Source organism: Ambystoma mexicanum, chromosome 14 (genome assembly GCF_040938575.1).
Source record: "Ambystoma mexicanum isolate Mex_15411 chromosome 14, UKY_AmexF1_1, whole genome shotgun sequence".
Lineage (NCBI taxonomy): Eukaryota > Metazoa > Chordata > Amphibia > Caudata > Ambystomatidae > Ambystoma > Ambystoma mexicanum.
This window is the reverse complement of record NC_090940.1, coordinates 211888745-211900814: the sequence shown is the minus strand read 5'-3', so window position 1 is coordinate 211900814 and position 12070 is coordinate 211888745. Positions and strand designations below refer to the sequence as shown.

The 12070-nt window shown below is 45.1% G+C and overlaps 1 protein-coding gene across 6 annotated transcripts in view; it reads left to right on the top strand.

Annotated features, from left to right (window-relative positions):
• LOC138527632 (uncharacterized) overlaps window positions 1–12070 on the top strand; it is a 370769-nt gene that overhangs the window by 155908 nt on the left and 202791 nt on the right. For all 6 annotated transcript variants that reach the window (XM_069638969.1, XM_069638970.1, XM_069638966.1 and 3 more), the window contains one exon: window positions 7952–8062. In XM_069638969.1, coding sequence (XP_069495070.1) covers window positions 7952–8062 — 111 coding nt within the window. The remainder of the gene's footprint in view (window positions 1–7951; window positions 8063–12070) is intronic.

Here is a 12070-nt window from a genome sequence, read left to right as displayed (position 1 = left end):
CTTTGTTTTTTTTCTCGAATGTTCTGGCTTTTGCTCAGGACGTGGTTGTGCTGGAGTACAGTTCTTTGAGACCAGCCCCTCCCCTAAACATGGAGGGATCTGGTGCAATTCTTTGGTTCACCTAAATTGTTAGTTCGATATAACCAAGTCTTGTGGCTGCATGACTGCCTGTACTTGTTGTAAGCCAACTCTTATAGCTGGAATAAGTCAGTTTCCCGGATGTTGAACCTCCGAGTGTTGTTTTGCTTTTAGAAAGATCGGTGCTATCTTTATTGCAGGATTCAGAGACTTTATTTTTTTATTTGCTAACAGGAAAATTGGGGCAGTTCGCTTAGGTGGCTCAATTATATCCATTTGGCTACCCACTGTGGTTTTCGTTATTTCTACCTCAGGATTCTCATTTGTTTTCTTCTTTTCCTTTGCTTTGACAATCTTTTTACCTTTTGGTCCTTTTCTCTTTTTAGGAGGATTTTCTTTTTCTCCTCTTTCCTCCTCTCCTACCTTGGCCTTTAGATTCTTCAAAAAACTATTAGTGTCAGTCGTCAAATGTTTCCTCTTACCTATGGTCTTGCCATTCGCTGGAACTTGTGAGCTTTTAGGGTCTTCCTTTGCCATTTGTTTCTTTTTCTTTATGGATTTGCCTGACAATTTCTTTTTTTCCTCTTCTTGTACTTTCTCAGCGATTATGGGAACATTTCCTGGGAGCTCATGGACAATATCCTTAGATGTTACGTCCAGGTCTATGACCTGCGCCATCTGCTGAAATTTCTCCAGCACTGAGGCTAATAAAGGGAGTCATCACGCATTAACTCAGGGGCCTTCCTAGGGCATTTACAATCAACTCTTTCCTCATTATCCTTTGGTGGGGAGTTTAAACCCACCATCATTTCCCCCAATTCCGTTTTCAGATTCCTGCACTGGTCTGTAAGCAGGTCTAGTTTTATTGCTTGTTCTGTGGAGATTTTCTGGAAATCCTTTTGGATTCCTCCCAGACCTTAATTAACTGCTGATTTAATTGCTGTCACGATGATATCATTCAGTTTGAGTTTCTTCGTTATTTCTAGCAATATGCCATTGTGTTGCTGCACCTCTAATTTGATGGTTTCGAAAACCTTCACCAGGGAATTTAAAACAAAATTCAGAGCGGTAATTGTTGGAGGGATCAAAGTTGTATTTGATTCGGCCTGCACTTGTGGGTACTTACTTGGAGAGGATTCACCTCCTTTAGCAAAATCAATTGGGGGGGGCCTCACTCTCCAGATCTTGATCCTGTTCTTCTGGTATTTTCTTTAATTCATATGATGAATTTGGGGGAATTAGCATTTCTATCTCCAACAGATCTTCATCACATGGGTCTATAACGATTATAGGCATTTGAGGAATTCCATTTCTCAAGTCAAGGTTAGGAGACTGTGCTAAAGAGCAATCGGATGCAGATGCGGTGCCTAAAGAGAAACGAGTTAAGATTTTCATCGTGGTCGTCCTTAATGTGTAATCCGAATTAGTATGAAGTGAGTCTCGAATAAGCTGATTCACATGCATCGAGGTTCCCACCTCCTGTCCTAAGAGGGCTTGTGGGTCCATAGTTGAATCCAGAAAACCTGAGATTGTTGGCACCTGATTGTCAAAGCAAAACACACTTGGCGGGGAACGAAAAACACCACCACCTGTTTTATAACATTTAAAAAATGTTTTACCTTGTATGCTCCGTTCATTAGAGGGCCTACCCTCTGTTCTTTTTAAACATGTTTCACTGTACTCGGCAGGTTGTACATTTTTAAAGTAGCTTCCAATCGTAGTGATCTTGAAATAAGGGAAAAAGATTTTTCTTTGCACTTTAACAGCACTAACCCTTGGGTCAAAGGCTTAAAAGCCTGCAGTTCCCAGGGTTGCGTTTGCAGATTTCCAAATGGCTTTTCTATGGGCGCCGCCAAGGAAAGCAGAAGGTTAGGGTCCAAGCCTACCCAGAACTCTACCCAGAACCCTCATGTTCCCCAAACAAACAATGCTTTATAACAATGTGGAGGGCAAGTATAGGGAGGCTATCAATCGGGAAGCCAAGGAAAACCCTGCTATATCTGACCATGGAACGGAACACACAGATTCAACTTTGTGAAATATATATTTGTTTCAAAATAAAAATATTTTTTTTCCTGCCATACCAGAGCGACCCGAGAGGGTCCTTACCGCGGCCCTTACCGGGTCACCCCCTCTCTGTGGCTCAGCTCAGCTCAGCAACACAGCTGCAGCTTGGTCGGTCGCTCGCCACTGCCTCAGCTTGCTTCCGGTCCCAGCGCAGCATAGCTCACACGAAGTAAACACAGAGCAACATGGAGCAAACAGAGCACGGCGAAAACTAGACTAACAGATCTCAGAGTCCCTGCGTCTCAGCATCAAGCCGCACCTCCCACCGGAACAAGCACGGAACATAGAAACAAAGGAAATAAGAGACCACTTCCAACTGAAAATAGGTCTCCCAAGCCTGTAACAATAAGCCATTGACGAGGCTTTCCGAATTCCTACAATTCAGGATCTTTCATTGAGGTCTTTGTTGTAAGGTACTTGCTCAACCCCAAATGTTCAAAAGTAAAATCAATTGTTTCCAGTAGTTATAATAGGGTGTCTGGGCTTAATTTGAAGTAAGGGCTCAGCATTTCAGGTCTGTTGCTCTGTTATTTATGGTTGCATATTTCATGCAAGTTTGAATATAGCAGTACATTTGTCCCAATGAATGCTGGTGCTACCGTTCTACCTGTGGACCTGTTCTAAAGAAAGCATCCAAGATATGATATGATATGATAGTTTATTTATATAGCTCCTATACACAATGTGTTTCAAAGCGCTTCAAGGCAAGGGAGGTAACAAGGAAAAATACAGTGACATTTTTACAAGGCCATGAACAATAAGAATGTGAAATTAACTATCGTACTCGGCCTGGCGACATTTCAGATAGTGCAAGAGCTAAGACATAGATAAGGAAGGGAGAGAGAGAGTGGGAAGGAAATGGAAACAAACAGGCCGACTATCATACTACGCCTGACAACATTTCTGGTAGAGTCGGACAAAAACAAAAGGCGAGGGAGAGGGGTGCAGAAAGGGATGGGAGGAACAAAACAAGCGACTATCGTAACTAGGCATGATGACATTTCAGATAGTGCTGCAGGGGGGCAGGGAGAACCAAGTAAGGGGAGGGAGAAGAGAGCAAACAAAGTTGCTATCATACTAGGTGCAAGGACAATTCTGATAGAGTAACTGCATAGGTGAAAGTAAGGGGAGGAGATATGAAAGGGAGAAAGGAGAGGAGGAGAGAACAGAAAGTAGGCAGTGAAAAAGAGTGGAGAAGCAAGAGGAGAGAGTGAATACAATTGCAGAAGTCAGTAGTAACACATAATGTTGCGAGAGAACAGCAAATGATATACTTGGGTATTTTGTGTCCGGTCTTCTCTGTGGTTTCAAATCACGTTCAAACATCTAGACAGTTCTTGTCACCAAACCATCAAGAAGTGTCTGTCAAAGCCCTTGGAATGGTTGCAGCAGTGCTGATTTCCAGTTTGGCGGCTTATCGAGACTCAATTAGCAGGCAGGTTGAAAATGAAGCCGGCCAGAGGGGTGCAACACAAGGCAAACGATGCACCCCCGGTGTAAAGATATTCTCTCGGATCTTTATATATATTTTCTGGAATAACCACTGCTTGCTGTTGGTGCTTTTGGAAGTCCTGTGTCTTCACCTTCTTGGATACATATTTACCTAGGGATAGGAGACAGGGATATCAGGACAGGAAGTCTTAAGGGTACATGTATGCGCTAGTCCCACTGTGTCAAGAGAAAGACGCACCAGTCACTGTCCTTTTCTGGTTGTTCTCTGGTTGCTGGAATAGGATTGTATCCACGGTATAGCGTTCTTTCATTGACAGGTATAATTTTTTTTACAAGTATTTTTTACTGTACAAAATCATCAGAATATATAGGGGGTTTGGGAAAGTGTATAATAGGGTTCGGGGTTCGGGAATAGTTAAAAAAAGATTAGGGGATGGGGTGCTTGTGGGGGGAACCCCCCGAAATAAAAATAAATCAATTTCAATTCATTTTTTTGTGCCTTGGAAGGTTGTAGATTCTGGTAGAGATTATTCACAAATCCTATACAGGTTAGTTTTGTATACTGTTTTTCAGGACCTGCCTCAATATTCAACAAGCTATAGATACAGACCTTTCCGAATGAAAGGAAGTTTGGGGGCTGAGTAGAAACTCAGATTCTAAATACAGGGTTTCATTAATTAACATTTTAGAAAGTCATGGGTTGAAGGTGCTCCCAAAGAAGCCTGGGATAGAAATATTTCATATACCTTGGAACAATATGAAGAAGAACCAGGACTGAGACCTTGGCAAGGAGCTAAATGGAGACCCACTGAAAATATCAAGGCAATAACTAACTTCATTAGGAAAAGGAAATACTCCAGAGCCCCAGGGACAGATGGCACCTGTAGCGTCCTGATGAAGATGAATCTGGAAGCATGGGCAAATATTTTACATCGGCTATTCCAGAGCATCAGCTTAACTGGCCAACTAACTGAGTCTTGGACTCATTAGGTCAAACAAACAGTGCAACAAAACACTTATCCTCCCCGACATGGAGAAAGGAACAGCTGCTTTAATGTACAATTATTTGGTATGTGGCAAACAGGCGTACTTGCACCTCCCACCATCATGAAGAGGTACTTGTGCCCTGGCCACGCTGCATTCGGCCCTGATGGTGATTCTGCAGAGTCATGTCCAGGGGGAGAGGGTGCCCGCCAGAATGCCTCCAGCACTGTAGTCAACAACCGAAGAACCCCCCACCCCCACATACGATGTGCTGTCGGAGGATAAGCGACAAGGCAGAGTGTCACACAAAGAAAGGACATCAAATTACATCTCTGAATACTCTTCCGAACTTTTGGCACAGATACCGGACCAGTTTAAGCTCTTCAATTCAGCAGAGACATTTTTTGCATCACTCATACCAAGCATCCAGGCATGAACAAACGCCAAATGGTTACAAATTGTGCGGTGGGAGCTGATCCAGTTAGCAAATGACACTGAAGAAGGGTTCAACATCATCAAGGTGGAACTCAGAGCCCTGCAGTTGATGACCATGCAAAACCGTTATTTCTTGGACCACCTCACAGCAATGGAAGGCAGAGTTTTCCGAAAAATCGGGAGTGCATGTTGCACATTAGTGCCTTCTGCAGACGCAGACAATGGGACATTATCACACGTTATAACTGCAGTACACAACCTCGGAGAAAGAATGAAGTAGGAAGGTGGTGTGCTGCAAAGTTACTGGTTCAACACAGTTTTTGACTGGTTAACATCCTGGTTCGGGACTGCAATGAAGCTACTGGTACCCATCATAGTAGTTTTGCTGCTGATTTATTATGTGTGCCAGGTAGGGGTTCGATACTGTGCAAAATCCATGCCTAGTAGTGCAATGATGATGGTGACAAATGGTCCCTCATGATGTGAAAGACGTACAAGTACAAACGGGACAACCAGGAGCCAAATACTGCAAGACAGCAGTGTACAACACAGGGGACAGAGTGGATAGTTTGTGGCATACAACTATTAAGGAGCCCTATGAGTTAGAATGGTATAAGGAGGTGTGGTTAGATTTAGAGGGGGGTGGTGGGTGTATCTATATGACCTGTACACCCGATGAATATGCAAGAAGGGGCCAAAGCCTGAGATCTGTGTGCAGGGCTTGGATGCCAATAAAAGGAACTCCAGCTTGGGATGAAGCAGTAATGGAGGCAGAATAACTTAGACACACTAACAACCAAGGTTATTCATTACTTTAGGAGTAACGAAAGGGGGGAAGGTAAGGAGGACATTCCGCTTGAAAGAAGTCTATTTGCTCATCCCATCACAGGGAGACGTCCCCCTTGTCTTTCCTCTGACGACAGTGGAAGGAAGCCATGGGACGATACACTCAGACTCCCTTTTGTGCCACCTCAGACTCCATCTTTTTACTAGGCCGCACATTGATCTCTAAGAAGCCTGCTCTCCTTCATCCAGCGCGCGCGTTCAGCCAGCCCTGACACCCCCCACCACCGCCTCCCTTGTGTGCGCCACGCCAGCCCTTTTCTCACGGAAGCCCAGGCACGAATTGTTGCAAACAGAAACAGTGTTTTTCTCTTCCTCTGATCTCACTGCCCTGTGTGTGACCAGGGCAAATCTTGACTTGTGTACACATCCGTCTCCACAAACCTGCTCCTGCTCCTTCTGCCCCCACTTTAGAAATGATTGCCTGCACAACCTTTTGCCACTCTATTCTCCTTTCATGTAGCAGTTGGTGAGACCCTGCCCCACAGACCACTCTAGATTGCCCTCAATATAACTAATCTTGTGGGATCATATATTCTTCATGGGCTAACACCTATCAATCCATTTGTTTGAACCATGAGGCACCAGGCGAATAAATCCCAGATCGAAACCCCGAGATAAGGCATCTGGGAAGAAGGACCACCATACCCCGCCCCCCACAAAGGCAGTGCATACGTTTGCACATAGGCGACCTGGTTTAAGTTTTATGTCCTGCATTACTCTTTCCATGCCAATCATTATTGTGTAGTTTAGATTAGCTATAACAATGGCATCCCAGCTGACCCACGTGCCCACAGACCGTCCAAGCTGCAGCAACCAATTGGAGTCTGGCACTGTATGATGTTACATAGTGGGCCATAGGGGCCCACCAATGAATGTTGCTATCTCACACTGTATGTCATGACATGTTTTTTCTTTATAACATACTGTTTATGTATCATTTGGCCGAGCGCTCTCAGAGCAGCAGAGTCCTCTACATGCATCTTTTACCTGATATAAACTTTGTTCAACTTGCAATCTTTCTCCTGGTCGCATTCCCTACTGGAGTGTGTCCATTTATTCTGAGTTTGGGATCAGTGTTCTGGGGAATAACCACCTTCAGTTGTGCAAAATTCCATCCCTGGGCCTCTTCCTCCTCCTCCTCCTCCGGTGTCCGTGGATGATAGCTCCTGCTAATACTGGGTTCATCGTAGTTATGGACGTTGGTTTGGTGTGCATTGTGTGCTTTATAGACATTGGTTCATATGCAAGTTCCACTTCATGCCAACTATCCTGTGGCGGATGGATCACAGGGTTTGAGTGTGCCTTTTTACCGACGCAAGGTTGTGCGCTGAAATCCATGAATTCGGATGGTTTTGCAGTGGACTGGGGCGTGCGATTGCTTAAGCATGGACCGTCCCTCAACACGCCTACATTTTCCCTTGTTCGTCCTCATTCTGCATGTTCCGCCCCCTATTTGGGTCTCTGCGTAGGCCCGGCAAAGTCTCTGCGGGGTGTCTCGCGCAAGGTGCCGACCGCTCACAGGGACATGCCGGGCCTGAGCAAAGTCCCAGTGAAGCCAGGAAAAGTCCTGCTAAATCAATTCCATGAATCGACAAACAGGATTTTGTGTGCATAATGACCTGCACAGTCCTGATTTTCCACACAATTAATTCTATAAATCAGGGCCTTAGTTTCAACAAACACAAAAGTAATCATAATTCTTTCTCTCCTCTATCTTCATGATTGTGAGTACAGAGTAAGAATAATTGAGTATGATTTGGTGAGTACATACCTGAAAGAATGTCCCTTTATGGATGTGAACAGCAAAAGCGAAGAGAGTTGAAGCATAGTGTAATCCTAGCTTGAATATTGTCTCCAGTGTTAACGGTAGGCTGGGGCAAAGACAAACTCACAGTAAGTAACATTTGAGCTGCCGGTATCTTTGTTTTCACTTTCTTTGGCTTTCACAAAATTAATATTATCCAGATTTTATTTGATTTTTTGCACATGTTTCTATGCCATTTCATTGATGAAAAAAAGCAATGTAATGTCGCAAATGTGTTTTGGGAAGCTTGTATTCATGTTTATATCACTTATTTTCATGCTACAGTTTATAAAACAGGATGAAGCAACATGCTCCAATATACCCCTAACAGATCATGGGAACATACGGGGAAAAGGTGAACTTGCCTGCAAATTACCTACATTGCCTTCAATCAAGGTACCGTAAGAAAAGTACTGCCAATTGAAATAACTTCTTTTTGCAGAATTTTCATTCTCAAAATATTGTTTACATACATTTTCAGAAAATACATTTAGCTCTTAATCACATCTCATAAAAAGTTTCAATACTGTTTTTCCCCACAAGATGTAATTAGCAGGAAATGCCATTTATACCACAGTTATGGATTTACTTAAATTTCACATGATAATCATATAGGTGTAGTGATCAGTGGGAAGGATGGATCATCTTATGTACCTTTATTGGGAGTCACTATGCTCCCAGAAGAATGGGCCTCATTACAAGTTCATCAGTATTCTGGTGGTAAATACGCCAGAATATCACCAAATGGATTTACCGTTTCCGTTGCTTGGTCTGGTGGATTTACCACCGGATTACAAGTGGTGTTAGTCCCCATTTGTTGAGCCCATAGGACTCCTTGGGAATTTTGGCGGAATTGCCAATGACAGTAATTCCACCCATTTGGATGTTTTTTGGCACTAAGCGGTGCAATTACTTCCAGCATTTTGCTGTAGGTATTTCCTCCACCTCACCGCCAAACCTCTAGTAGAGCGGTGCAGTGCTCCGGCAGTAACAGAGTTTTCCGCGTTTTACTGCTGTTTTTTACTGCACCCTTGTACGTGTTCTTTGCCCTCATTTGCTCTCTTGCTCTCACAGTCTGTGGTTTTGTGAGTGAACAAATGTGCAGGGCTGTAAAAGGTTTTTGATTAAGCAAATTCAGTTCATGTGGGATCTAAGACTTCGAAATAGCAGACAGGTTGCCTGTGCCCTCAAGGCACGTAGCGCTGCAGGGGAAATATAATACTTCCTCTGCGCGCTGGCAAAAAGTATGCAGAATATCAGGGATGGAAAATGGTGTGCTCTAAAGTTGGCCTTACTGGTGAACTTGGGCCTACAGTAATAATTAGTTTAAATTAGATTTAATTCATATTTAATGGGGCATGCTTTGCTTAGCTCTTTCCTGCATCTTGTAGGTGTACCTTCCTGTGAAGGATCATTGAACAGCTCATAGTATGGACAGCACAGCACGAACAATGCTCCTTACATTAGATACTGTGCATCTTACCGTTCTACGATTCTCTATGCCAAGGCTGAGTGTGATGTCACAGCCATTTTAAATTGTTGACACTAAGGTTTCTCTCCTGGGACCCTTTTCGATTCCCAGGGTGTTTTCTAAGCAAGTGTTAATTTCCCTCCATGTTCACCCTTCATCTAGGATAACATAGGTTAGGTAACCCAGGGGCAACCATTGGGAGTGAATATGGGGCATCTGAAAACAGTATGCATTCTACATTATTCCCATGGAAAAACAGAATACCCACACAGAGCTATCAAAAACAATACATTATCGTCGTCGTAGGTAGGCACGAAGTAGAAATATGCAGTGAAAAGAAAGAACTTCACTGGTAGAACTTCAAAAGATGATTTGGAGCAGTCTCTAGTTTGTTACAGGTTAAATAAGGTTAACTGTACATAACGGATTGAATGTTACCCGTGGACCACAATTCAACTCTGTAGACTTCAGTTGTGTGATCAAAGCTCACTTCAGGTGAGATTTATTGTTCCCCAAATGTCTTGTATTACACAAGTGCTGATTTGTAACAACCATTTTTTATTTATTTTTTATTTATTGTGCTTTAGCTAATTTTTTTTTACTTTTTACGCATTCCGAGACAAATACAAATAATTTAGAACAATGTACACATTAGAAATTAAGAACATAAAAAACGGTAAGAGAAAAAAGAAAAGATCAATCATACATATGCAGCTATCATCAAATTTAAATTCTTAATAACCGTCCAAATTAAGATCTCTTAAAACTCTGACCACTTCTGAGGTCAGAACTATTTAATTACCAGATGATAGTCCAAGCCAAATTTCCTCAGTGTCCAACCATCTAACATCATGAACAAATCTTTTCAGTCTAAGAACTCTCACATCCCTTGTACCCAAACACCTAGACAAAAGATGTTTTATCGTTTGATGTTCAATATCATCACATTTATCACTCCAATTATCAGATAAGGCTGAGTCTCTGACTGATGGAATTTCCAAAGTGGGTAGTATGTTGAGTCTGAATCTCCCAAAATAATCCCTTGATCTCGGATCCAAAAGGGGGGCAAAATAAAGGATCCAATAACGACCTATATAGGGAGATCCATTTCTACTCCAACCACGATCTTAGAGAGGAAGGCCCAATTCATACCTAAGGGATACAATAGGAACACATTTTGTAAGTGATAGTGTTTTTTTCCAAAGCTTTGACTATATAGTATCCCAATTTGCATCTGCCGAGAGAAGATTAGTGTCCATACCGAACAGAATGACAGGGACCACCTTACCTAGATAGAATTTCACCAAAGGTAGTATTGAGAATTACAGAACTTAGTTCTTATCCTTTTCATCTGAGCCCCCAACTTAATGGTGTTTAAACTAATAGATTCCGGGGGGGGGGGCGCTGTTGCGCTGAGCGAAAATGGCTGCCTAGAAGAGAGCGCCGCACCGAGAGGCGATATATCAACACAATTCAGCGTTGTTTTCGACCCTACTTGCTAAAAGGACAGCAGGATCTGACAATTAACACCCGGCGCATTCATCACCTGGAACTTGGGCGGCGGACCTGCATCGTTCTGCAGCTTTCTGCAACCATAGACAGACCTTCGATTCTGGGCAGCCTGAGCCGGCTGCCACTTCCACGAACACTGCCGCAGAGGCTGGGTACGCGTGGCCTGTGTGGGGGGAGGAGCCTCGGCTTGCCTGTCTTTTTCCTTCTGACGCGACTTGCGCCCGAGCCCCTGGGGTGCGGTAAGAAGGGACTCCCTTCTGGAGGGCCGTGGCGGGCGCAGCCTGGGTGTCCTTCCTGGGCCCCACAACTTTCCTGGACGCTGCGTGGGCTGATCCGACTCCTGCTGGGCCTTGCATCGGGCGAGTGTGCTGACACCGGAGGGGGCCGTCGCCGGAGCGGGACCTTTCCCCTGTGCTCCACGTGAGCGGGATACGGAACTCTGGCTGGGCGCCAGCACTAACTTCTTTACCCGAATTGGCCCTCCCTCTCCTCCCCCTCCAGGGGACACAGAGATCCTTGACAGCCTGCATTTGCTCTCTGGAGCAACCATTGCACGTTCCCACGTGTCCTCCCGGCAGCGACCACCCTGGGCCCCCATCAAGCAATACCTGGTGAATCTGCCGAGGCCGGACCGGGGCCTCCCCTGGGGGCCACTCTAGGTATTGGCCCACACTACAGGGGCACTACGGCATGGCCTCAAGCGGCGGGGCCGGTGGTGGCCATCTTCTCACTCCGGATACATGGGGGTGGCACGGCACACCCGGGCAGATTTCGACCTCTGATCAGGCTTCAGCCCGATCTACTATATCATGGTGGTGGCCGGTCCCTAAGCGGTGGCTCTGACATGGGGGGCTCTGGGTGAGGACGGAGGAGAGTGCTGGACCGCCTGACCACCCAGGTGCAGCGGTAGGGTGGACTGCACAGTAAGTCCATAATTGGAATGGTACATACCGCCCATTTCTCCAGCGCCCCGTAGGACTCTTGTTGGTGTTCCCCACGTGTTGGTCGTCTGGAGAACACTATCTGTCTTTGGGTCAGCCCCCGTTCTCTGGGTCAACTACTGTCTCTACCCTGTTGTGATTCACCTTATGCCATAGTGGGACGCCTTGTTGGTATGCCCGAGCCCGCGGGGCCCTGAGATCGAAGCAATATCACCCTTGCTCTGGCTTTCCTGCTCCCGCGCACTCCCACCTTTGGTTCCCGCGTCCATTTGCATGCCTGTTTTATGCTCTAGCAACTTACCCTGTCTGTAAGTCCTGTCGCTGCGTCCCGTGGGCGCCCACGCCTTGCTGAAGAGCCAAGACCCTTCAGACCCCACTTCCGTCATGACTAAGGGTTCAGGAGGTGGGAAAAAACAGAGCTCCATCAATATGTTTGCTAAAACACCGTCCAGGCAGGCGGAGGAGGAACCGGAACCCGCA